This window comes from Triturus cristatus, chromosome 5_2, assembly GCF_964204655.1.
Source record: "Triturus cristatus chromosome 5_2, aTriCri1.1, whole genome shotgun sequence".
In the NCBI taxonomy this organism is placed as follows: domain Eukaryota; kingdom Metazoa; phylum Chordata; class Amphibia; order Caudata; family Salamandridae; genus Triturus; species Triturus cristatus.
In genome coordinates, this window is record NC_140588.1 from 710,418,558 (window position 1) to 710,445,826 (window position 27,269).

Here is a 27,269-nt window from a genome sequence, read left to right on the forward strand (position 1 = left end):
TGATATATTAGACACAGCTTCTACTAACTTTTTTTGATCTGCACCTAGTTTCTTTATATCAGCAGTTAGCTTGTCCAATTTGGTCACTACTGGTTTAATTAAGATTTTAAGTTTAGTGTCAATTAAATCAGCTAATCTTGATAATAACTCCTCATCCACATTATACTTCTCGGGTTCTTCTACTTTCCCCCTGCTTTTGTCCCTACTTCTCACGGGTGACGCAACCCTCTTCTTCCCTAAAAGAACTCCACCACGGTATAATTGAGTTTTTCTACATTTTCTGATGGCACGTGGCGCATGATCTAGAACTGGGGGATCAGCTTCATTATTTGGCTGCTCACTCTCCTGCACAATTTGATCTTGGTCTTGATCAGTGTCAACTACCTGACATTCCGAGTCATTAGCCCGAGCTATGTCTTGACCCTGTGTTGTACGAGTACTCAGGTTTGAAATGCCATGTTCTAAGGTATCAGAGTCTAAAACTGCACTTCCCTCGACCTGAGAAGGTTTATCAATCCAGGGTGAATCAGGTGAAGGGCTTAGGGGAGATAAGTTAGGGGACAGGCTAAGACCTAAGGATTCGCGCCTCTCGTTGTTAATCTTAGAGACTACTTGTATCATATAGTTTTCTATTGAGTTACCTCCCGCCGCTAAATTCTTTTTAGGCATTCTTCTTGAACTAGTAATAATAACCAAATAACAACAGTGTTATAATGGATGACGGTATATCCAAGAAGTAGAAACAAGTATGAATAGTCTTACTGCAAACCACGCAAAACGAAGACAGTAAGGGCTGAGTAGCGTGTCCAGTCCAGTCTCAGCCTGTCTCGGACTGTCTAAGACTGTCCGCCCTTTGTCCGGGCTTCGTCCGGCGTCCCGCACACGCGTCCCGCTATGCGTCAGGGGCACGATTTTATAGGAGGAGCAGGGGGCGGGAAGAGACTCCAGGTGCGCTGCGTTGATCCTGCGCGGAACCCTGGGTCTCGCAGTCCCGGCCCCTGTTGAAAGCGCCTCACACTCTCCTCGGCCACGGTAAAATGACCAAAGCTCCACTCCACCACTTCTGTAGGCAAACGAACAGGGTGTTAAGGTCAAAGTCACGAACTCTGCACACAGCTGCGAGCGGCTCCCGCGAAGCGGGGGCCGCGAGCTGTTATGAAGGGGCAAGCCAGGCAAGGCAAACGGGGAGGAGCAGGGGGCGGGAAGAGACTCCAGGTGCGCTGCGTTGATCCTGCGCGGAACCCTGGGTCTCGCAGTCCCGGCCCCTGTTGAAAGCGCCTCACACTCTCCTCGGCCACGGTAAAATGACCAAAGCTCCACTCCACCACTTCTGTAGGCAAACGAACAGGGTGTTAAGGTCAAAGTCACGAACTCTGCACACAGCTGCGAGCGGCTCCCGCGAAGCGGGGGCCGCGAGCTGTTATGAAGGGGCAAGCCAGGCAAGGCAAACGGGGAGGAGCAGGGGGCGGGAAGAGACTCCAGGTGCGCTGCGTTGATCCTGCGCGGAACCCTGGGTCTCGCAGTCCCGGCCCCTGTTGAAAGCGCCTCACACTCTCCTCGGCCACGGTAAAATGACCAAAGCTCCACTCCACCACTTCTAGTCCAAACACGCTCTGATCCGCCTCACCTAGTGTTGTCACGTGACGGTCATGCTCTAAGCTCCCACCTGACCACTACCATGGTGGCGCCAAGAGAGGCTCAATCATCTGTTTGGATCTGAATCAGACCAAGGCACCCCAGTAGGAAGTGATCATGGTGAGCTTCTTCCACATAATAGTGATGAAAAATATACACAGAATTGCAAGAACCCAATTTGCTTGATACAACCCGGACACAGAGATGGATTTGCCACTTGGCTCACCGACAGAGGACAGTGTGTAATTCGCGGTTGCGGTTCGGAGGACAGCTGAAATGCCGGATTTACAGTTGCCCTCTGTTGAAACCAAAGCTAACTTACAGAAATCTTACACCAGAACCAGCTGCATCTGAGTACTTTCTTCCTTTTAATGATGCCCTTCATGACATTTGATGGGAACTTGGTCTAAACCATATTTGTGTCTGTCAGTGAATAGAGAGGTGTACAGGTGTCCTAGGCTGGCACCTAGAGACCCTGACTTTCTCACCAAGCACCCTACTTGAGAGACTTTAGTGGTGCAGGAATACACTAGCAAAGTTAATCCAAATTCTGTCCCCTCGAAAGTACCAGATAAAGCGTCCAAACAAATTAAGGCTTTCGGGAAACAAATGTTCTTTTCAGCCATTTGGCACTGTAATCAGTTAATGCAGTTTATATGTTAGGCTGCTATATGCATGCCCTACGGGACAAAGCCAGTGATATCTTGCCTGCGGTCATGAAAGACCTTAGAGCCTCCCAGGCACAGACAATACAAGATGGACAGAATATAATCGAGTATGTGATTCGTGCTGGCCTTGAAAGTACTGACTGTTTGAGAAGGCCAGTTGACACTAGTGTTGTGCTTCACCACTACACATGAATGCATTCTACAGGCTTTTCAGGAGATGTGCAAGCTTTGCTCACTCATATGCCCTTTGATGGTTCTCCCCTCTTTGGTGAGAAAGATAATTCCGCTCTTGAGTGTTTCAAAGATAGTGGAGCTACCCCACACTCTGTGACTGCTAACACCTGCTAAGCAGTTCCCTCACAAGTTTTGGAAATTTAGGAGCTCACAAGTTTTGGCAATATTGGGGCTACTCAAGAGGATTGGCATACAGACAGCATCAATCGCCCCTCACTTCAACTATCACTTCAGACCTATTGAGGCATTGGACTAGGTAGGGATCTGGCAGTCATAGTGCAGGCCTGCAAGGACACCAATCCTCCCAGCCCTCTTCACCTGTGGCATCTGCCTCTAAGTCGCTTTGACCTTGCCAGCACATATCATCCTGTGGGGGGGCAGTATTACATTTTTTCTCCCATGATGGTGATCTTTTAGGTCCGACACATGGGTCATTCAAAATGTTCAGCATGGCTGCACCATACTTTTTTGTCCACTCCACCATATTTACACCTACCCACCCCACCTTCCAATCAACGTTTGGAGGAGCAATTCTCTATTCTGTTCCTGGAGGTGCGAGTGCTGCTCTCCAAGAGAGCCATCAAGAGGGTCCCAGACCCAGAAAGTGTAGATGATTGCTACTTTCGATATTTCCTTGTGCAGAAAAAGGAACATGACCTCAGGCCTATAATGGACCTTCGATCCCTGAATGCCTTTCTCAGAAGGATAAATTCAAAGTTCTAAGTGTACTGGTCGCAGGAGACTGTATGGTGTCCTTCGACCTACAGGACGAGTATTTTCATATACCTGTCATGTGGCCTCACAAGTGTTACCTTTGGTTGAAGGTCGGCCAGGAGCATTACCTGTTCACAGTACTCACCTTTGACCTCACTAATGCCCCTTGGTTGTTCACGAAAGGGATGGCGGTGGTTGTCGCACACTTTCGGAGGATGGGGATAGCAGTCTTTCCCTAACTTGATGACTGGTTGTTAAAGGTGGACTCGTCACACTCAGTCATTGATCACCTCTAGACAATGACTAACCTCTTGACATAGTTGGGGTTCTTGATCAGCATGCTGAAGTCGCTCCCGACTACTTCAAAAAGTTTGCCATTTATTGGGGATGTTCTAGATAGTGCACCTGCCCTCTACCACAGTGAGTCCAGGACATTTGGGATATTACCCCAGAGTTTCATCCTTTTTCAAGACTTTGCAATGGGAAGTGGCATTCGGCCCAGGACTGCGGCAATTTAATGGATTTGATTCATAATTTCAGAAGAGATGGCCCACGATCTGCAGTGGTTGCTGCTTGAGCGCAGTTGGTCCAGCAACAGACCCCTATCCCTTCGCCCAGAGTTGATGTAAGTGACATATTTATCACTACTAGGTTAGGTGCATCTGGGGGAGGTGGAGATCAGAAGACACTGGTCTCCAGCGGAAGCCTGACTCCATATCAATCTGCAGAGGCTACAAACCATTCATTTGGAGTTGAAGGCTTTCCTGCCATCCATCAAGGGGATACTGGTGCAGATTTTCACACACAACCCTACTACCATGCAGTACTCCAACATGCAGGGTGGGGTCCTGGTTCTTGTACCAGGAGGCTCGGCTCCTTTGGAGCTGGCTGGAGCGTCAGAACATTTTCGTGATCACAAACCACCTGGCTGGATCCTTTATTGCCAGAGCCGATGAACTCAGTCGGTGCCGTCTGGCAAATTACGAATGGCGTCCACATTCCAAGGTGGCACAGAGCATCTTCTGATAGTGGGGAGAACCATCGCTAGACATTTTGGCCACCTTCAAGAACACATAGTGACAAAGGCTAAGGCTGCTACTACTGCGCTCCCCCAAAGAGTAGCCGTTCTTGGCATCTGTCAGGCTGTGACATGCATGTAAGTGCACATTTTTGCAAAACACTACTTACTTGCCTGCCAGGTCCAACGAAGGGCACACAGAATAGCTGTTCTTGACATCTCGCGGGCTGCGACATGCATGTAAGAACACGTTTTCGCAAAACACTACATACTTGACAGCCAGGTCCAATGAAGGGCATTTTGCCCATTCGGTCATGTAGGAGTTTTTGGTCCAGGTCCACTCCACAGACCCACCACCTTTGGGAGGTACTGCTTTGGTATCTGTACTAAAGGTGAAGATGTACAGTTAGAAGTATCCATCAGAGGTTACTTAACTGCGTGGTGAAGCAACCATTCTGGTGGAAACCCTCCAACCTCACCATTATGTGGAGTGGCTTCTATTTAGCATTTACAAGGGTCCCAAGTTGTAGATCTGCACACTTGTACCTACAATTTGTAAATGCTCTATCTGTGCAGAAAGAATCAAGAAAGAAACTGATTTCAGCACACGGGGTGGCGCTTCTTTGCAGTTCTGCTCCACCATTTTCAGGGTGGTGCGGACTCAGTGTGGAGCTGCAGTGTAGGTCCAATAGTGCCCTTTCATGCAGGACCTACGCTGTTTACGGACAACATATACCGTGGGTCCGGTGGCAGACTGACTCTGTACACCCCCCACATATGTTAGCCTATGTTTTACATTAGCTAGCTCGCAGTGCCACTAGAATCTCCTGTTATCAGAGAGATTCGTTTTTGGCAACCTCAGAACACAACAACCTCAGACTCGTGGAAACAATATACTACTTTTCACCCAGTCCCTCGTGCATGCTTGTTTTGATCTCAGAGAGACACATAGAAGAAACAGTTGAGCGTGTTTACAATAAGAATTTATTGTACCATTGTTCTGCTCTTGTAGAATATGTGCACTGCTACAGCTGTAACACAGTAGCAGAGATCTAGAACCAGCAGTACAGTGAATAAAAAGGAACAGTATTTTTCTACCATTTTGTAATAGCCACGAACCCATACATGATTATAAAATGCATTTATAAAATAAAGTGTGTACTCCTAAGATGCCTGTCTAGATGTACCCAAGTGTACCTAGCATGTGAGTAGGTGCTAAAGAGCCTAAGACTGAGAGCCTAAGAGTCAAATAGCCTAGAAATCTAAGAGCCAAGAATCCCACTAGGATTTAGTCGAACCCCCGTACCTGAATGGTGAGAGTGTGGGACTTTGTCCTGGACTTAAGCTGGACACCCCGCAAGGGATAGTCCGACCACTGTCAGCTGGAGCAATGGCATGCCGGAGCTGCAGCGTCTCTGGTCAGTGTGTCGGTCTTGAAGTCTCGGTTCCCTCCTGCCTTCTGATAGCAAGAGGTGCTATATTTATACAGTCTGTGTACGTGTGTTACCCATTGTTCAGTATGAGGATGACGTTGGGGATTAAAACTTTGTGCGTAGATAGGAGAGGTGAAGTATGCTCCCTGGAGAGTGTTCTCATAAATTATTCATAGGTGCTAAGGATGACATCTTAGCAATATCGATCAGGCAAAACCCACCCTCGTCATGAAACTAGGGGAAAGGTTCAGTCATTAAAAGGCCTCAGTCCTTATAAGGCATTCAGTCCCTATAAGGCATTCTGTCCTTATTTGGAGTTATGTCCTTATAAGGCTCGTTCATATGAAGTGAAGGGGAGATGATGTAGGGAAAGAGTATGATGTTCTCTAAACCTATGTCAGGGTATCGATATGAAATATAACACCCACTCCACCTTATACTTACAATAGTAATACACATTTTGAGATACACATTTATAACGGTTTCAGTGCCTAAACATTGTCAAGAAGACATTTAAAATGTTTCTAAAAACGTTTAAAAAATAATTTAAAAACAGTTTATAAAACAAGGAAATAAATGTTCTTTGGTAAGTTTTGACTTTTTTGTTGTAAAGTTCCACAAATCACAGTTCTAAATGAGTTTGATTACACAAGTTGAACTACTGCAAGCGTACTTAGAAGGCCATGCTTTGTGAAAGAGTCAATTTGAAAAAAGTTATTTCGAAAAAGGGGAAAGAAAATTTTCGAATTCGTTCCCAGCACACGGTGAGCCAGATTTAGATTAGAAGTCCTGGCTGGGAGACATAACATTGTAGCTGCCTGCTACAGCAGGTGACAAACACTGCAATACCTCGCATAGCACGTCAAGTATGCATAGATGAAACTCCTCGCTGCCAAAAGCTGTAGTGAAGGTAGCCGGTGCTGAATTCGATACCTCGGTGCCAATGCTGGAGCTGAAATTCAATTCAGTCTTGAAAGGCACCTGCGGTTCCTCAAGGAAGGCATGCATCAAGATGGGAATACGCTGGGGACAGAGTCGTGCATGGGACCACAAGGGCTCCAGCCTGGAGTCTAAGTCCACTGGCGTCTCCGTGTCAGGTGTCAGACAGATGTCTAACTCGCATTCTCCTCCGCAGAACAGGCATCGGAATACATTTACGATGCAGTCATCAAAGACTGGTCTGAAGGATAAGAACCAAGTAGTACTTAGTTCTCGTAGGTGAGGCGCACCCAGATGTTGTACCATGCGCTCATGGTAATATCTTTCCAGGTGTGCTTTCGCAATCTCGCTGGTGGATGGTCCGTCCATTACGCAGCAGGTAGATGATAATCAGGATTCCAGCTACAGTGAGCAGTATCAGAGGTAGACCTCCGAAAATGCTTCCAAACACGGAGTGTATGAAGTTAGGAATAACTCCGAGAATTGCCTGGAAAGTGCTAAGGAATCTAGACCCTGTGGTCTTAAATAGGTGTATAATGCCACTCGTATCAGACATGTTAAAGATACGTCCCACCATTTCTATGCAATGTAGGGGGCAGTTGGTACGGATTAGTGCCTGTATCTCTGTCAAGGTCCTTGCGATGTGGAGTTGAAAGGTTTCTCGAGCGGAGGTTAATGGTACAGTTTGCTGTAGAAGCATGGCTTTCATTCTGCTCAAAGCATCAAACTGTATCAACGAAACATTCAGTGAAGGCCAAATTGATACCTCCCTGACTGTATTTGTCAGAGGAAACAATACTTGCATACAGCAAGTAAACCTGGTGTTCACGGTGACCAGATATCCGATGCCCGGGAGCATCCCACAGCAACCTTGATCATTCAGCATTAAGTAACCCCCATTCCAAAGTATCTCAAAAGCTGGTGTGATCACGGCAGCTGGAGTCTCTTTCATATGGCAAGACAGATTCGCAATTGAACCATTAGAAGCCCCGTGCAAAATAATATCTTGGCACATGAGAGAACCGCTTAAAACATTCTTGCAGTTAGTACCACTAAGAAATACTTTTCGATCCCCACTCCGGCATCGGAATTTATATGGTAAATCCCAGGATTTCTTAATGTATTCTTTACCCAATTTTTCATATCTGCCTACCTGCCTTTGCTCAAGGCAATAGTGAAACTGAATGGTCGTGACCGGGAGAGTGATTTGGCCATGAAGTAGCCCTTCTGTTGATGGTAATTCAGCTACTGTGAATGGTAACCTGTCCAGTTTTTCAATTTGAAGCATTGTATATTTAGCTCCCCTTTGTGCCATTTCTATCTGTGTATCAGTTAGATTGTATTCTACAAACAAAGACGTACTGTTTATATAACGCCAAGGCACAATTCCTGCAAGCAAAGATCGCAGCGTCCAGCTTAATAACATAATAAAAAGTAACTGTGATTGGCCGTGTTGTAATATGGCTAAATCTTCTTCCAGTATGTCAATAGCAGAAGATACAATGTTGCCTAATGAATATATTCTGGAGGTCAAAGTTGTTAACCCATTATGTACCACATCAAAAGCTTTTTCTAAGTTTATACGGTCAATTTCCCGTATTCTCTCTGTGGCTTCATGTTGGGAAATCTTCCAGATTTCATTATAAGCAGCATAAACGCCTGCACATATGAAACGTTTCTGACGTTGTTTCCCAGGTCCTAGTAAAAAGTCCCTAAGATCCAGGTCTTGTGAGAGTAAAGATAAGTGTTGTTTCACTTCTGAAAGTGTTGAGGTTTCTAGCCAATCTAGGCACAACTTCCCAACACTATAGGATGTCACTACCCCTGGATGTTCTCTCTGTACATAACGTGGGTCTGGCCTATGCATGTTGCGTCCCTCTGTGATGTGCAGGAACCGTTTATGACATATGTTTGTGTCTAAGGGCCAATCCAATTTGGGTCTGATCTATTGTACTTGAGTACGTCATCAACTGTTGCACCTTCCTTTGTAGAAGAATTATGCCACCCATGTGATGGTGTAGGTAACCTTGGAGTGTTCAGGTCCTTTATCTTAGCTATTCCAAAACAGGATGTCTGTTTAAAAATATCATCTGCTGTGCAATGAGGCGTGCTCTAAATAGTGCCTCTGTACCCTGGACTTGCCAGTCCCTTGAACCCCAAATTGATTTTGTGTCAATTTCGTAGTTCCATAGGTCGAAACCCTGTTCAGACAATTGGGCAAAAAGGAAGCAGAGTAAATCTGTTTAGTGTTTGTCAACATAATTTTCAGTGCTGATGTTGGTGCAGCCTTATAGTAAAATGAGGCTGGAACTGTTGTGTAAACCCTGAAAAGTATGCAAATTTCTGTGCAAACGCTTGTGAACTACTTTTTGGTGGTGTTGGGCAATGCTCCCACTGATGGTATTCAAATACATTCCTAGGTGAAATGGATTTGTGCAGGAAATGATGACCAAAATGTTGGTAACAGTACAATTTGTCATAGTCTGAAGAACCCTCTAACATTGCATTATTAGAAAATGCAGCAGTTTTCTCTAAATCAGACAACATGTTATTAATTGTTTCAGTGTCCCAATCATCAAAAAGTGTACTGGAGGTAATGATATCACTTAATGATATTTTTAATATGTGATTCATTTTTAAAAGTTCGGTTGGTCCAAATATGTTGAAATCAACCTTGTCTCATACTATACCATCGGGTATAGGAACTGCTGTAATGTTCACTGATGACAAGTCTCTTTGTTCTCGATGTGATGATGGATGTGCCTTCAGTAGGATGTTGACCTTTTGGGCTGTGGAACCTTGTTGAAGATAGTGTCCATTGATAAGCATACTAAAAGTCAGCACCAAGCATAGTCAGAAAAGAAAAAACAATGACCCAGAAATTGCCCAGAGTTCAATCCAAGGGGATACCAGGTATGTCTTTTGAAGAAAGAGGAAAAAGTTATTTGCTTGTTGCTTGAACGGTGTTTTGGCTGGCGTCGTTTCCAGCTCACTTGGATCCAGAGAAACCGTATCAAAGGTAATGAAATAGCCAGAAGCAGTTCGATCAATTGTTGGAAGTGCATCGGGATTAGTTGAAATGATATTGTCCTCTTGGTGAGGCAAGTTGATGTGGACGTCTGTATTTGGTCTGATTGCAACTTGTGAATAATTCTGAATTTCATTTTGAATTTGAATGTTTGCGTCAAGTGGAACAAGTTCCATAGCATTGTTGCTTAGTCCTTCATTCCTTACAGGTGGCTCCTTAAACGTGATGAGACTTTCTGTTTGGACTTCTTGGATTGTAGCTAGAGGAGGGCATTTGCTACAGCGGAGACCACTAGGCCTACTATTTAGTATCGGCCACATAGTGTGGTTTAATTAAGTAAATTGAAACAAATCTTTTCTTCTTTTTTCCGGCAGGAGGCGGAAGCAGCACAGTTCTTGTTCCTTGTACTGCAAGGACTTGTACAGGTTTTCTGTAAGAAGGTCCAAATTACCTTTTCGTCCGCAATTTTCTCTCTGACCAGATCCCCGACTTTTGGGATCCAGACAGGTCTTGCAGTGACTACCTTGACTTCCTTAGTGGCGGTCTGTTTTAGATGGACATTGCTTTGTTTTGTCCTGGATTCTTTTAGATCCTGTAAAACAGCCAAACGATCATGGATATCAAATGGTTTTTCATCCTCCACTGCGCCTTCACAATCAAGATCAGGTACCCACATTTGTGTCCCAAAGAGGACCTCCTATGGAGTGACACCTCCTAGAGAGTTTCTTGGCTGGTTGTTTAATGCCCGCTGGACCCCATAAAGGTGTGCGACCCAACTACCACCCTTGCCTAATACCCTAGCTGTTAAAGATTGCTTTAAGTCCCATTTTTTTTCTCTCCACAACCGAATTTCCGGATGGTATGGAGATGAGAACCGCAATGCTACGCCCATTACTTCCATGGCCTCTTTGTGAGCCCGGGAGCTAAATGCAGGGCTGCAGTTAGAGTGTAACGTGCTAACTGCGTATGTACCGATAAGGACTCGAAAATCTTTTTATAACAGTTCGAGCGTCAGCAGAACGCTGAGGCCATACCCATAGGAATCTTGAGCATGAATCCACTGCTACCATGATATACCTATAAGCCCTGTCCGTTTGCAAGGGGCCGCAGTCGTCCAAGTACACACATGCAAGAGGTTTGTCTGACTTTAGTAATGGCGTCTGTGCCGGGCGTGCAACGGTGCAGCCTTTCATCTGCTGGCAGATGTTGGATTTCAAGACATAGTCTTTAGTTTGCTTGGATAACCCTGGCCACCAATATCACTGTTTCAGTAAAGAAATAGTTGCTGTTACGCCTGTGTGCACAGAGCCCAAACCCTTGTGTGCAGTTAGTATTAACCCTTGCCCACGATCCATATTTGGTATTACTCTATCCCCACTCCAGGAATCTGAGCATATGGAATGTGTTGTGCATCTAACTTGTAGGAGTATTTGAGTGGAAATTGTTTAGGTACTGCTGTGCTTCCTTTGCGTGAAGCGATGACAGCTATCATTATATCTCCGTCTATTCTCGTTTTTGAACGAGTCAGCGCAGATACGGAAGCTGTGTGTACAGCCCCCTTTGCGGCTTCATCAGCTAATGAATTCCCTTCAACGTGCACGCCATCACATTAATGACTCAGTGTATGGATCACGTGAGTCCTTGGTAGCTCGGATTTCAATTCCGCTACCTGTTCCCATAGCATTTAGTGCTTAATTGTGCCACCTTTTGCATCTTTAAAACCGTTCTGTTCCCAATGTTGTAAGTACTTGTTGTACGACTGTACACAGTAAAAGGAATCACACACGATTAGTGTGGGGAATTTGTGATCCGTATTTAAAAGTGCCAGTATCAGTGCTTTTAATTCTGCCAACTGAGCTGCGCAGTCTCCTAGAGATTGTGTCTTTGTGCAACTAGGATGGAACTTGCCATCATGCATGCAACCTTTAACGATAGCCCACGCCAAAAAAATATCGCTGCTTACTTCCTATAGCCGGTTGCGCAGATCCGTCGGTGTAAATAATATATTCATACTGATCTAGAGGAATGATTTCATTTGTTAGAGGGATATTCTTGTTTATATTGCAGGAATGCTTGTGTTTTTAAACTTTGATCAAATCTGTATTCAACATCTGTTGCAGTAAGAGAATTAGCCCATTGTATCCATCTCGGATGTAACGCTTTCGCATTTGGTATGCTGACCTTCGTAACAGCTTCTAAAGCCGGTACCAGAGTTACTACAATAATGCGTTTCCCCTGAGCCAGTGCTCTTTCTCTTGCTAAAGCAGTCTGAACGGCTGTCAGGATTTTTTCTGTTGAAGTGAAACGCATTTCTGCAGTTGTGTACAGGTGTCATTTGTATGCGATTGGTACTGTTTCTCCCTCATCAAAGGTCAAATAAGTGTACCCGCATTGACCCGCTATTATTCAGATCCTAAGTGGCGTACCTTTACGCGTGACTATAAGTGTTTTGAAGCAATCATGTCTTCCTGGAGTAAACAAATAATATTAGTATGTTCTTGTGTCCTATCTCTGGCTGAAAAGTCAGGTTTTATTAAGTCATAGAAAGGTTTTACCCTTTGTGCATAATCTAAAATGTATGTCCTGCCGAAATTTAGGAATCCTAGTATTAATAGATTGTACATTTTTTAAAGGTTTTTGGTGGCTGGAGCAGCACACACTTTCTAAAAAGTTAGCTGCCAGACTTTTGCCTTCACTTGATAGATCATATCCAAAAAATAGGACATTGAGGTGAGTTATTTTCGATTTTTTTAAAGTTGAATTTGTAGCCCTCTGTGGCAAATCCCATAATAATGGTGCTCACCCTGGTCAAGTGCCTCTCTAAGTCGTCGTCTGTCAGATAAATATCATCCACATATGACAACGCTTCTTCATCAAATTTTTGAAGCAACTCTGTTACTCTTGCTGAAAATACACCTGGGCTGTTTTTATACCCTTGGGTGAGTCGACATAATTGTCGCTGAGACCCTAAGGCACTGAATGTGGTTAAATACCTGCTTTCAGGCGCTATATATTGACAGAAAACCCCAGTTGAGATATCAAGTGTGGTTTTATATTTTTTGCGCACAATGTTATTCATTAATGTGGCACTATGTGCATTTTGGACTGCAAATGTCTTTGTTCATGAGTTTAAATGTCTGTAATCTAAAACTAGACGATATGTATTGTGAGGTTTGGAGACGGGGAAACAAAGGAATGTTCATTGAAGAGGTACATTTTTTAATGACCCCCTGGTATTCAAGTTGATCTAAGATCTCCCTGACCTGTTTTTTAGCTTCTTGCTTTAGTGGATATTGTCTAACGGGATCACATGGTAGGTTGAGTTCTCATCCCACCCTGTGTGATTTTTGTACAGGGCTGGAGCTTGGGCTACTGCCCACTCCTGTGCATATGTATGTTTAAGGTGAACGGGAACGTAGTTGGAAAATGCAGGAAAAATTATACTTTCTCCCCTGGGGTACTCCATTACAAATGCAGGCGGCCAATCTTGTTCTGCTAACAGGATGTCATAACCAGATGATAAGTTCTTCCAAAAACGAGCTTTTACTTTCCTGGGCTTGTCCCCCTCCAGCCGGAGTGTTACCTCATATAACCTATGTGGGACGCTCACCCTGGTGTCCGGTGTTTACACAGTGATGTAATCATTCAACTCCGCTGTCACCAGAAATTCCTTCAGGTTCTGGCGAGCTATTGTTACTTCGGCCGCGCTGTCTAGCATTGTCAGAGCCCATTCCCCGTTCAGAAGTTGTGTCCTCAGAATTCTGGGCATGTCTGATTTTCAGACCAGCAACTTTCTTTTTCTTAAGTTGAGGTTTTGGATTTTGCTTATCTTCATTTGTAGAAGTTAAGTCTTGTGCGCGCTGCTTGTCTCTGGACTGTGTGCGCTCCTCTCTAATTTCTGACCGTCCTTCTCTTTCGGAGCTTTTCGTCAAGCCCTGAAAGGAACGAGAGGAACGTGTTTCAGTATCCTGATACTTGTCAGGTTTCCTAATATTGTTCCTATTCCTAAGGTTGTACCTCTTTTCCGAGGGCTCCTGTTGAGGAGACCTACCTCGGGACTGAGATCTCTTTTCTTTAGAGTTTTCTTTTTTATTATCCAACTTCTTTTTAGAAGAAGTAGGTGTCTGTTTAGAAGTGTCCTTCTCAGGACTGCCCTGTAGCTGAGGTTTTAAAGCTTTTTCCCCCAAACTATCCCAGCCTAATTATTTTGGGTAGTTCATTCTCCTGTTCTAATGGAGAGAACTCCCTTAGGCGTTGGTGGATTGCCACTGATGCTGCTTCCCCTTTAATGATAGCTAGTATTATGGCTGGTCGTAGTTATCTAATAACTTCATCCCTAAGTTTAGGGCAGGTTCTGCTCCATTTTCGTTTTGTATTTGTCGTAATACGTCTGGAACTACTGCTAATGAAGGAATACCATGAGTTCTGGTATATATGGCAGCAAAGAGGTGCAATCCTCTAACTGTGGTGTAATCCTCATGGGCAAACAGATTGTTAACATTCTGTGTTTTTCAAGTGGTGTTGTATTTGAGAATACTGCTTCTAACTGGGTTATTTTCTGAGCTACCCAGAAAGGAATTTGTTCATGTTTTGTGGGCACTTTGCCCATTACCGCGTGTAATGTTTGTGGAGTAATTTTAGTACCTGTGCTCTGTGTAGGAGCTGCAGTAGGTGTAATTACTGTAGGTTGGGCCGCAAGTGTCCGTAAGACGAAGTGTGTCATGTTTCTGTAGAGTTTTATCAACTCTTTGGGCCATATGTAGGTAGCATCACATTTACCGATTCATAAATACCGAATTTTACCGATTCGGTATTTATGAATCGGTAAATAGTATGTAGGTAATTAATCGGTAATCATTACCGATTCGGTAAATATTGGTATTTATGAATCGGTATTTACCGAATCGGTAGTAATGCATCCCTTCCCATTGATTCCTATGGGCCTGGAGGCCCATAGGAATGAATGGGAAGCCAGTTACTATTACCGATTTCGGTAAATACTGAATCGGTAATAGGGGAGGCATTATCATGGGTGGCAGGGTGTCACATTGACACCCTGTTGCACCCCTGATTCGTGCATGTGTGCACATGTGGCGCACATACATGCCCTAAGGGCATGTATGTCTGCCACATGGCACTTCACAAATTGCACAAAAATGCTTTTTTAAAGGTATTCGTCATTTACCATCAACTTGTAGTTGGTGGTAAATAACGAATCCAGACACCAATTATGCACTCACTTGAGTGCCCCCCACATAGCATTTCTGGATTCGGTATTTACCGAATCGGTATTTTACCGATTTCTTAAAATTCCGAATCGGTAAATACCGAATCCAGAAATCAGCCACCTACATCTCAAGTGCCTCAATACCGGTCGGTAACGGGATATTTACCGAATTTCGGCCGTTACCGACCGGTATTTGGCTCCCTACATATGGCCCTTTGTGTTGAACAAGCAGTTCATCATGTGGCATTGTGTCATTGTCTGGATGTGGTGCATAGGTCGCTAATATAGGTCATGTTGCTCCTGGTCTTCCTAAAGGACCAAGCCTTGCTCTTGATCTTATGTGGGCTAGGGCGCCATTAAATCAGAAAATATGTTGCTGGTAAGTGAGCGGAATTTCAGTCTCCTCAAATGGAGTGTAGACTGCTGGAACTTCTTCATGTGTGTAATAATGAAAAGTTTTTGTTACAGCATCTGTAACCCATGAGTAGAATACCTCTGTTTTGAAATCTTAGTGTGCCTCTATCACAAATATTACTACGCCTCCTCTGGGTGATAACCCATGTTTGACGAGTTTAACTGTCAGAGTTTGTCTTACTTTGGGTGCAATTTGTATTGCATTTTCATCTTCCTCCCCAGACTGATTAAATCCTTGGGGCAGATGGTCTATTGGGTTTAAATCTCCGTTCTCGACAGACAACATGTATAGAACACAGAATAACTGTCCAAGGAAATTATGTAAAGGTTTAATGCAAAGGTTTTATGCACAATTATGGGAATATTTTCTTCAAACTTGAATAACCAACAGCCAGTACATCGGATATTTCGCCTACTTAGCTGTGGTGGAGTTTTTTCCCACTCACTCCAGACGTCTCTGGGTTTTGTAAGTAGGGTCTCTGAGAATAAGCACGACTGGGCTACTCAGATTCTACTGTTGAGTCATGCCATGCATATACCACGTTGGGCGCCATGTAGTGTATATCCACTAGTACCCTTTCATGCAGGACCTACGCTGTTTACGGATAACATATACCGTGGGTCTGGTGGTAGACTGACTCCGTACACCCCGCCGCATATGTTAGCCTATGTTTTACATTAGCTAGCTCGCAGAGCCACTAGAATCTCCTGTAATCAGAGAGATTAGTTTTTGGCAACCTCAGAACACAATAACCTCAGACTCGTGGAATCAATATACTACTTTTCACCCAGTCCCTCATGCATGCTTGTTTTGATCTCAGAGAGACACATTGAAGAAACAGTTGAGGCTGTTTACAATAAGAATTTATTGTACCGTTTTTCTTCTCATGTAGAATTTGTGCGCTGCTACAACTGTAACACAGTAGCAGAGATATAGAACCAGCAGTACAGTGAATAAAAAGGAATAGTATTGTTCTACCATTTTGCAATAGTCATGAACACATTCATGATTATAAAATGCATTTATAAAATAATTGCGTACTCCTAAAATGCCTGTCTAGATGGGCCTAGCATGTGAGTAGGTGCTAAAGAGCCTAAGCCTGATAGCCTAAGAGTCTAATAGCCCAGAAGTCTAAGAGCCAAGAATCCCACTAGGATTTAGTCGAACCCCCATACCTGAATAGTGAGAGTGTGGGACTTCATCCTGGACTTGAGCTGGACACCCCGCAAGGGATAGTCAGACCACTGTCAGCTGGAGCAATGGCATGCTGGAGCTACAGCGTCTCTGGTCAGTGTGTCTGCCTTGAAGTCGTGGTTCCCTCCTGCCTTCTGATAGCAAGAGGTGCTATATTTATACAGTCTATGTACGTCTGTTACCCATTGTTCAGTATGAGGATGACGTTGGGGATTAAACCTTTGTGCGTAGATAGGAGAAGTGAAGTATGCCCCCTAGAGAGTGTTCTCATAAATTATTCATATGTGCTAAGGATGACGTCTTAGCAATATCGATCGAGCAAAACCCACCCTTGTCATGAAACTAGGTGAAAGGTTCAGTCCTTAAAAGGCCTCAGTCCTTATAAGGCGTTCAGTCCCTATAAGGCATTCTGTCCTTATTTGAAGTTATGTCCTTTTAAGGCTCTTTCATATGAAATGAAGGGGAGATGATGTAGGGAAAGAGTACGATGTTCTCTAAACCTATGTCAGGGTACCAATATGAAATATAACAGAGCTGCATGGCACCACCTGGCCCTGTGCAAGAGCATTGCTGGAAGCTTTTCAGATCCAGTCTGGTACCTGGCGAATATTCTAGTTTTGAGGAATCTGCTGTTAGAATAGCCACCAGAATGATTGGTATCAATGGTAAATATCTGGTTCATCACCTCTTAAGCCGTCAAAATCATGAGCCATTGTGTCATGCTTCTTCAGAGAACGCTAAGGTTGACACCTGAGTGTTGATTCATAATATATTAACCCCTTCGCCGCGGCGCAAATTCCGCCGTGGCGCTGGGGGGTGCGTGGTTCCGTCACGACTCCGCCCACTCGTTATTTCGCCCGCACAGGCGGGGAATCAGTGACGCGTGGGCGGAGCGGCCACAGCATGACGGAACCACGCCGTCATGAGCACACGCCGCCCGTGGCTCATGACGGCATGGTTCCATCATGCGCACGCAAGGGGTTAAATTAAATATCTGTCTGTTGATGCACTAATGTGCAGTGTCCGTGTTGTGTTTGCAAAGGTTTTAAGTAAATAAACTAAAACCACGAAAATAATCATCACTTTATTTGAATAAAATGAATCTCTATCTGCAAGCCAACTACACAGTGGCTATTGAAACACATTCTATGCTGATAACAATATAATTTCTTTCTAAACAGATACAGGAACCAGTACCCAATTCTTGGTCTCCTGTCTGACTATAAGACTACCACACCCATCAAAGATACGCAGACCATCGTCATTGAAAGGACTGGAGAAATGTGGAAACAGGTAAGTAGCTAGCATGTTTTTCAGATTCATAGCTAGAGCATGCTGATGAATAATAGGTCAGAAATGTATATAGTGCATTGCTGTCATTGGCCTCACACTCTGTGGTATACAGGGGCATGCACTTATGGATAGGATAGAACCTATATAAACTCACACCGCTCTACCTATGTACTCCTGCGTCCATCTGCAACTAGCTACCCAACAACTAGCCGCCTTTTGGCTCTCATTGCTATTTATTAAAAGGCCTCCTCCGTGATAAGCTGCATAAGGCCAACATCAGCAGGAATGGAGTACCAGAGTAGCTGGACTGTACCAGCAAGAAAGAATAAACTTGATGAAGCTGAAGGCTGGCATTTGACGGAAATCATGAAATTATGATGAAGTGGTTAGAAGAGGGGAGTGTACCTTATTCCAGACACAGTGTGACTTCATCAGTCACAGTGACATCACCAGTCGCACTGTGCTTGGACTAGGGTAGCTATCTGTTAGGCAGCATGGGCTTCAGATCCAGTGATTCCTTAATGAAGCGGTGAGCTATAGAGCTGCACAATTGCTGTTAGGGAACGGATTACAATATTGGTTCTGAAGTATGGAATTCATGTAAGACTTTAAAGGATCTCTTTGATCGGCCGTCGAAACCTCCCAGTAAGGAGGCATCGCTCCAGTTCACAATTCTAAGTTCTGTTGCATCTCAGTTGTTTGGTGTGTAGCAGCTTGCCAGTAGGGTCGCCACTTGATGCTAGGTGCCGGTGCATAGATTAAGGAAAGGGAAGCAGTTTCTCGACCTATAGAGAATTTTGTTTAAAATGGTTTATGTTGATCTTGTTGGAAACACATATGATGTTGTATTCTTGTTATTGGTGGTGTAAAGGAAGTGTAAACATTTTTTTGTGTTTGTTACACTAGGTCGAACACACACATTAGTGGGATTTTAGATAGACAACTCCCCCGCCACCCCTGTTCTCCACTCCCCCGATCAAAGAAATGTTTACAGATATTATTGCTCAGTCGTCTTTTGAAAAAGAGGTTGGACGAGTACATTGGTCAGTACTTGATAGGACTTAATGAACACTTTACAAGGGGGCGTGGAACTCTTCTAAGATAACTGGCTACCAGCTTTTATAGAAATCTACCTTATAATTTCCCACAATGCCTGTTAGTGGTGGATAGAGCCAAGAGCTGTTAAGCAAGGGCAGTCTTTTGATACGAGCACTGGAATTACTCAGTTAGCACTGTTTGCATACCTTACCAGCCTCCCTAGATCGCACAGTAGCCAATCGATTTCTTTCAATCGCTTAATAGGAGATCTTTAGAATTGTTCGTTTCTTCCATTTGTAAACTGGTGATGTGCAGTTGGAAAGCTGCTATGATGCTTGATGAACCGCTGTCTTTTTAATGTGCTCGTGTTCAGATATGTCACTTGTGTTGTGTGTTTTTGAAAGATAATGAGTGTCTTATTTATTTTGTGACAGGAATACTTTACCACACCTTAAAGAACTGCTTACTTCTTTCAGGAATGAATATATCTTCTGGAGAAAATGACCTGCTCAAAGAAGTTCACGTCAAAATGGTTTTGAGCATTATTTTTGTATTGCTCCTATTTTTCTTTTTCAAAGATTCAGTCCAAGTGTTTTCAGTTTGTAAATCTAAATTTACTGCAAAGGCATGGACAGGTTCATTAAGCATGTTTATGCAAAACAATTCATTTCCACTTGGATTATGGGTTAAGTATTTATGAAGAACCACACTTTTGTTCAAATGGCCTCGTGATTAGGACATTGAAGGATAACTGACTAACAGTTCACTGGAGTGGATTGGTTTGTGTTAGACCATCATGTCATCTACACTTTGTGATTCTAGTAGTCAAATATCTCATACCTTATGCAACATTTTTCTGTGAAATGCTTAGGTTGATATTCTTTGGCCCCCTATCCGAGGTACCATGTAGGCATAGCATGTGTTCATGCCAGGTTTGCAAAAGCCATATCATATGCCCAATACCTCTGCTCCATTCTCACTGAGCACATGCCCTACTGCAAAAACCTACATATCTGCAGACAAATGAAGTTCGTAGTATAGCAAAAATGCATTCTCAGAAATCTCACCCTCTGCTTAACAGACACTGATATGTTTATATTTTTACAACAAGCTAGAAACAAACAGAGCAGGCCAGTTTTTAACTGGTTTTCAATAAACATTGCTTTTGTTGGAACAAAAGCATTGTTTTCATGTGCTTTCAAAACAACCAACAGGGAGTAAGCGTATTATGTTCCAGCAAACCCATGCCGTGGTTAAAAGAACATTTCCAAACCATTGGACCTTTGACATTGTGGTTTATTATGTCACCATAATACTGTAATGGCATTAGTGGATTATAATGCAAATCCATTGTTGTCTGGGGCCTTTAAGTCATTAGAGCGAATACCAGATTCGAAATCCTGTCATTTACTGCTGTTATTTTGCAGCAGTTGAAAATTGAAAAATAAATAGTAGTTTTTTTACACTGCTGTGATGTCATAGAGAAGCAGTTGCGCCCACCACCTCCCACGGGTCTTCTGAAACCTAAGCAAAGTGGAGGAATGAAAAATGGCGGTCTTTCATTTCACCCTTCTTCTCCTATCTGTCCCAGGTCTCCATAGCTACAGTGGAGGTAGGAGTATGCGGATACAGTTCCTCCCTACCACAGGCCCTCTTCTATCCAGACCCGCAGCTCATGGAGAATTTCTGGCCCACGCATCATGCCCAAAAGTTTCTTCCAACGCGACACTGGCTCTCATCTCTCCTGTTAAGAGTGGAGAGCACGGTACACAGGCCCGAAGAGGGAAGGAAGCCCAGAGTATCTTGGGGGATAGAGGCTGCATGTCAGAAATTTTGGGCCTCATTTATGAAAAGTGTTGCGACACCATGGATGCGCCGTATTTACTGTACGGCGCTCCATGTTGCAAGGATTGACAGATACGTCCGTAATTCTGAAGAATCTGTTGGCACAAAAATGGCGCATTGCTGGATTGTGTCTGGAAACAGACGCAACTCCAAAACTGTGTCATTTCACTTGGAGCAAGTTCCATGTGAAAAGGCCTGTGTCACCCCTTACGCCTGCCCTGCATACATTATACCTGTCGCAGGCATGATGTAGCGCAGGGGTTTACAAAGTGACGCATCTGCCTAGATGTGTCCCTTAAAAATATGGCGCAGTGTGGTGCACTTTTTACGCTGCGGCAGCGTCAGAAAAGGTGACGCAACCGTGGCGTAAGGGGCTCATAAATAAGGCCTTTTGTTTTTAAGTATCTGGACGAGGTGGGGAAGAGGAGTACCAAACTTAGTGTGGGAAGGAAGCAGGACAGCAGTTTTTTTTTTTTTTACATCTATTTGACGGGAAGGTTCTGCTGTACCTATTACAATGAGGAGTTGAGAGATGTAGGCAGGGAGTTCGGAAAGTCTGAGGTGGTAGTAGAGGAGTCACCAGAGATATCTTGTATATGGGCCCCCCCTTGACAGAATATTGTTATAGATGGCTACTTACCTCAGTAACTGAGTTTTCAAGTAGGGTTAAAGGTGACTTCGTAGATAAATCGAGCATGACTCTTGCTGTCTGTTTTATGTCACTTCAAAAGCTGAGTGGGAACCACACCATTATTGATAATTACTATATAAGTGTATTAGATGCAAAGCACATATTAGTTAAGCAAATGTGAGTCACTTGATGGTCATTTCTCAAACCAATGAAATGCTTGTGTTGTTTTTATGACAGCACTAAAGTTAATCTTATCATAAAGTTGTCTATGATTTGAATATACAAACACAATATTAAATACAAAAGCTAACCCTGGCTTTATTTGAATACAGCCACCTGGACTGCATCTTTGGGAATTAAAAAAAAATAGCTGTCAAGTGCTATTACGTTATTACTGTGCCTTGTATTATGTGCCTCTTGAAATTGTAATTTTAGATAGAATTTCAAGATAGTGGTGAAAGGTCTATTTTTTTAATGGAGAGTTATATAGCAAAGTAGATAAATGTATGTGCTTGTCATGTGGGTACTATTGAAACAAAACAGTATAAAAACACAGAAGATGTAATGGTAAAATAGCCCTATTACATATATATTGTATTAATATGCAACTTATTTTACTGTTTGGGTACTGGTTTTAGCGATTTATAGTACTGAAAGTATTACGGTCTCTTCTTTTATAGGTTGTGCTTGGCACTGGATTGAAATTTAAGGGTTCGTTTTGCTATGCATGTACAACCTCCTCTGTTATATAAATGCTTCCTATGCGTTCTTTAAAAATGCCGGGGTACATGTTATCCAGTGTAGGCTATGGTTGCTGAACTTCTTAAAATAAATACATTTTTCTTTCTTAAAATAAAGTTGGATTTGGTGTATGTTTTATTCTGTAATGGAACAGTGTTAAAATTGATTATCTGAAAACAACACAACTTATTATTTCATGTATGTATGTAAGCTTGACTGATTGCTGTTAGTGTAGGCTCTTACAAAGCCTGTAGCTATTGATGTGCATAATACATTTTTAAAGGGGGTACTAGAATTAAATAAATATATATATATATATATATATATATATTTTTTTTTTTAAATTATTTTTTGTAATCATTCACTGTATTTTTTGTCTCTAAACTAAGTACACTACAGCGAGATATTTCATGCAGATTAAACATCTAATCAAACAGAAACAAGCTTTGGGTACGTGTGTCAAAGAGAACATGACCTTACATCAGAGAACAATTCAACTGGGTGGTAATACCCAGGGCCGGAATGGCCGCAGCGGGCACCAGGCATTTTTCCGGTGGGTCGGAAGGGTGGAAGCCAGTTTTGCAGCAGTGCTGCAATATCGGCCCCTTGTAACAAAAGCAGCAGCGGTCCTTCTCACTAGCAACTCCTCTGGGGGCCAGTTCAACTGAATTGCCAGGGCTGGTTTGTGTTCCCATTAGGCCCTGGTAATACCGTGGGAAGGTGAGGCACAGATCTTGTTGAAGGGCACTATAGGAAAACACAAAACGCCCATCTAGTAACTTGGTCCTGGACACGAAATGTACAACACACCTGTAATATAACCAAAAATACAAAATAATTGTAACTAGTCATGAAGCAGTCAGTGAACCTAGTGAAACAGTCTGAGTTTCTTTTCTGCACTTTCCTTCTAATTTAAAGAATGTTTAACAGATAATCCCTGCTTACACATTGGTCTTTCCAATCAACCGAACTTTAACATTCACTATTACCCAACGTCAACATTGGGACAGCTCTAGTCCTTGACCCAATTCGGGGTGCGATTTGTTTTAACAATACATCTTTACAGCTGACTCAACTCAAATCATTATTTGTGTGTTCAAATTAATAAGTTAATAAATCTTGCCACTTTCATGAATGATATTTTAGCCTTATTTTTAATTAATGAGTGCTTTTCGGAGCCGAATGCTCCTTTTCCAGCATGAAGCTTTGTATCATATGTTTTTTCATGTTGATGTTAAAAAACCAACATAATAATAATTTTGTTCCCTCTCTCTGTAATATCATAATTTCGATATACACTTTAATATCCCAATTCAGCACCTTCCTGAATACATCATGAAGGCTGGCAATTAAATAGCATAAACTGAATAATTTTTGTTACAATTTTTATGTTTTCCTATATCCTCATTTCACTTCAGTAAATTCTCTTAAGGTCGAAATATTATTCATGAAAGAAGAACGAATCGTTTATTGGCTTTTTAATACAAAGAAAACAGATACCTGTTCCTTACTGGTCATAACTTTTGAACTCTTCTTGCACACAACAGGCTAAGGCCAAGGACTTTCTAGTTTCTTCAACTTACCACTTAGATATTCTTCCTCACTTCTGAGGGGCAGAAATCCTTGGGTTTACCAGAGGTCATGGGAATTAACCCTGTGCATCTGCTTGGGGGGTACTGGATCCCAGGACCTATTCTCTGATGCTTAACTTTCTTATCCATTAAATGTTATTACTGAAGGATTTACTGTTCTTCAAACTCAAGGACACCTTCAACATTAACCCCAGCAGGTTTAACCAGTGAGCAGAATCATCTTCTTACAAATTTAAAGCCTCATACCTAGAGTGTTAGCCACCTTTAAGATGACAAAATGAGCACATTTAGTTTGTATTTTCTTTTGAGACTCGGGAATAGGTCCTATTTTATGTGTTTAAAACACCTTCTCTCCAACTCTGTCATCTGAGCTGGCTTTGTCATTGCATCGGTAGACCACTTACAGGTTTCCTCAGCTATAACAAGATATGCTTCTCTTTATGGTGAGCTTGCTGCATGCATATCTGTGTTTGCTTTTTAGGTCTCGCCTAGGCAGCGTGCATGCGTTGCTCTAGGAGATGACCTTTAGAACTTGGTCAGCTCTTTTCAAGCACTCGCGCTTGTGCTGGCATCCACCTTGCGAGAGCGGGCAGCGGCACGCCCGCTAATTGAAAACAGATGGCCCGGGCGCTGCTGCTCGCTCCCGCAAGGTGGATGCCAGCATAAGCACGAGTGCTTGAAAAGAGCTGTTTGCATTTGCCTGCTTTCCTGCTGCAGCTGCATTCCGCGCTTTCAATTTTGCCGCCAGGCGGCCGCTCTTGTTTTGGAGGGTGTTTGGAAAGTCATTACGAAGAACATCTGTGTTTCTCTAGAGGTTGCGTTTAAATATACTTTGTGCTTCATAAAGCATTCATTTATACGCTCTTTCCGTTTGTTTTGCGGTCGCGTTTTAATCCGGGGTGTGTTATATTTTGCTCTGAAACTGTGCCTTAAGCAAGATTGAATAGGGCATGCGCTGAAATGATTACATGTGCAGACGAATGAATGTCTGAATACAGGCAAATATTACATTTAGCCCGAAAGCATATGCAAACATGGACAATGCCGCTCCCCCTGCGCTCGTTTTGTAAACTTTATTTTAGTGTGTTGTGCGCACACTTGATGTCAGAAAGCACATTGGAATAAAAAATTATTTATTTTTTATTATACATATGAGCACTTTTCTTAAGGAAATGCGCTCCCCCTACCCGCATTTATTTAAACTCAATTTTAGTGTGTTGTGCTTGCACACGATGTTGTACCTATTTACAACATATATGAGCAATTATTCCATTTCAACTCGATATCAGCAGTAACGTCACCACAATTTCTCTCTGTGTATTCCCGGAAAACCTGTGGCTCAGATAGTGATTTGGGATTCCTATTAATCTGCATGTCTGGTCAATATAATACACTGGGGAAAAAAGAAAACTTTGTCGAAGGATTCTACATAAATGTAATCCCATAGAGGGGTGATCCTTTCAACCTCGTGTTTTCAATGAAGAGAAGCCCGGATTTTGGAAGACTAAATAAATAACACTTTTCTGAAGCTTGGGTTCAGAGGTCTCCAGGCTAGGGAGGTTAAATTGATCTTCAAATCTATACTAATGGAAACAAAAGGGGCTCCATAAATCCCCTGGGTCTGCAGACAACGATAACAATGACACAGCTAGCAAAAACATTTTAATGTTGTTGGTTACAACTACGCACACTGTGCTCCGTTTCAGGTATACGATGCGATTTAATTATATTGAAAGTCCCCCCCCAAACATATTTAAGTAATACTGTAGACAGGAGTTTTAAAAGCCTAGTTTAAAATGCATACCTTTAGGCATCCTATACATGCAAAACAAGCATTGGCATAGCCAATGGGTCTCGCCTTTGGGACCTTATAAGTGTTTAGCCATGCAACAGTTGATGTTGTTGCATCACGGATATTGTGCTGGATAACTAAACACTTATAAAGTCCCAAAGGCGAGACCTATTGGCTATGCCAATGCTTGTTGCTACTGCAGCTGCTGGAGCCCCTGGCAGCAATGTAGGCGAGCATCCTGCGTTGCGAGTTTGTGAACGTTAAACTGTGACATTCCAAACTAAGACAATCTTGAATTTAAGTGAAATATGTAGAATGTGTCAGCTTTTTTAATACTTCCACCACAATGTTTAGATCAGAAAACAGCTTTTCCATGTTTTCAAGGTTGAAATATCATCCTAAAATTGACCTAGAGAAGACAGCTTCTATTTTTCTTGATGTATTTGAGCCTTTTCAAATATCCCTGGTTTTATAAATGAGTGCTAATCTCAGCTTGGACGGCTATGCCTTCCAAATGAGCTTGTGAGTAAAGTGGAAGGGTCTATAAGGGGGGAAATGAAAATGTGCACTGTATTATAGTGACCTGTTGTGACTTGTCAAAATTGTGACTTTTTTTTAACGTAAAGACGGGACAGAGGATAATTTCCCCTTTCTTGGGATTTGCAAGGAAATGTATTAATGTATTGCAGTTACAAAATGTTTAAAGCTTAAAGGCTGTGTTTGTTGCCATAAAAAGTTACAAAGTCAAAGTTGTCTGTGTGGTATATCCTTTTCACTGTACAAGTGCTAAGTTTGGGCACTACCATCACAGACCATTATCCCCAGTGCACATTTTGCGATTTGCCACCTTTTAGGGGGGAGGAGGGATTCACCATTTGCTCTAAGTGGTTACTAGTAAAACAAGCTATAACACATTTTTCATTTGGTCAACATCTTTGGAAACCCTTCACAGAATCAAAATCTACTTCATGATGCATAGAGCAGGTTAAGTAACTATGCACTATAGGACAATGTATTTCCAGGATCTCATCAAATGCTGATGCATCAATGTGGTCTATTGGTATGGTCTGGAACTGTAGTGTGACGTATAGGAAAAGAAACAGTGCTGTCTGGTTTTGCGTTGCTGAGGTGCCCCAAACCTATCGTCGCAACTAGAGACTCCACATACGCATGTATCTATCGTGAGGAGTAGAGAGATGTATAAAATAGCGTTCCATTTTTTGATTGAACACATACCCGCCACTTGGTCTGTTCATGGATATGGTGAATTCTCAGTTGGTTTTGTCCAATCTAAATTGCTTGCTGGTTCAGATCTCAAGTGCAAGATTACCATATCCAGGTAGGTGAACAAGGTGCTTGCAAGCTTGAGCCTAATTTGGGTATAGTGGAATGGCCCAAGGTAAGTGTGCAGCATCATAGTTTTAGTCATGTCATATCATTATTTAGTCGCCTATGGTTCTACATGGGTCTGGGGACCCTACAAGAAAATCACAACAGATGAGCTTGATCCAGTCACATTATCCGTTTTTGTATGAGATTTTTATGGGATAGTAAATCAAACCTGGAAGCAGAAACAAACCATTCTTAACAGTTTTCTGGGGAAAAAAGATGATCTGTTAGTTTCCTCACTGGTAGATGTTGCAAAACTTAGCATTCTCAACAGAGAAAACAACCCATACACAACTTGCTGATGACATGGAAACCAACTAGAGGGACCACATTAAGTCAGAAATTTCTCTTTGGCTGTTAGGTTCAGAGGTTTTTTTCCTCCCGAAAGGAGGGTCTGAATTTTTTAAATGACCAATATGCAATGTAAAGCTCATTGACTGAGC

General features: G+C 42.8%; 1 protein-coding gene across 4 annotated transcripts in view; it reads left to right on the plus strand.

Moving 5' to 3' along the window:
• POF1B (POF1B actin binding protein) overlaps positions 1-22,169 on the plus strand; it is a 261,114-nt gene extending 238,945 nt beyond the window's left edge. For 2 of the 4 annotated variants that reach the window (XM_085607805.1, XM_085607804.1), the window contains exons 16-17: positions 17,687-17,798; positions 19,271-22,169. In XM_085607805.1, the coding sequence (XP_085463931.1) occupies positions 17,687-17,798; positions 19,271-19,291 (133 nt within the window). In that variant the 3' untranslated portion in view covers positions 19,292-22,169. The remainder of the gene's footprint in view (positions 1-17,686; positions 17,799-19,270) is intronic. The other 2 variants (XM_085607806.1, XM_085607807.1) reach the window with 1 other exon arrangement.
• Positions 22,170-27,269: the final 5,100 nt, after the last annotated feature.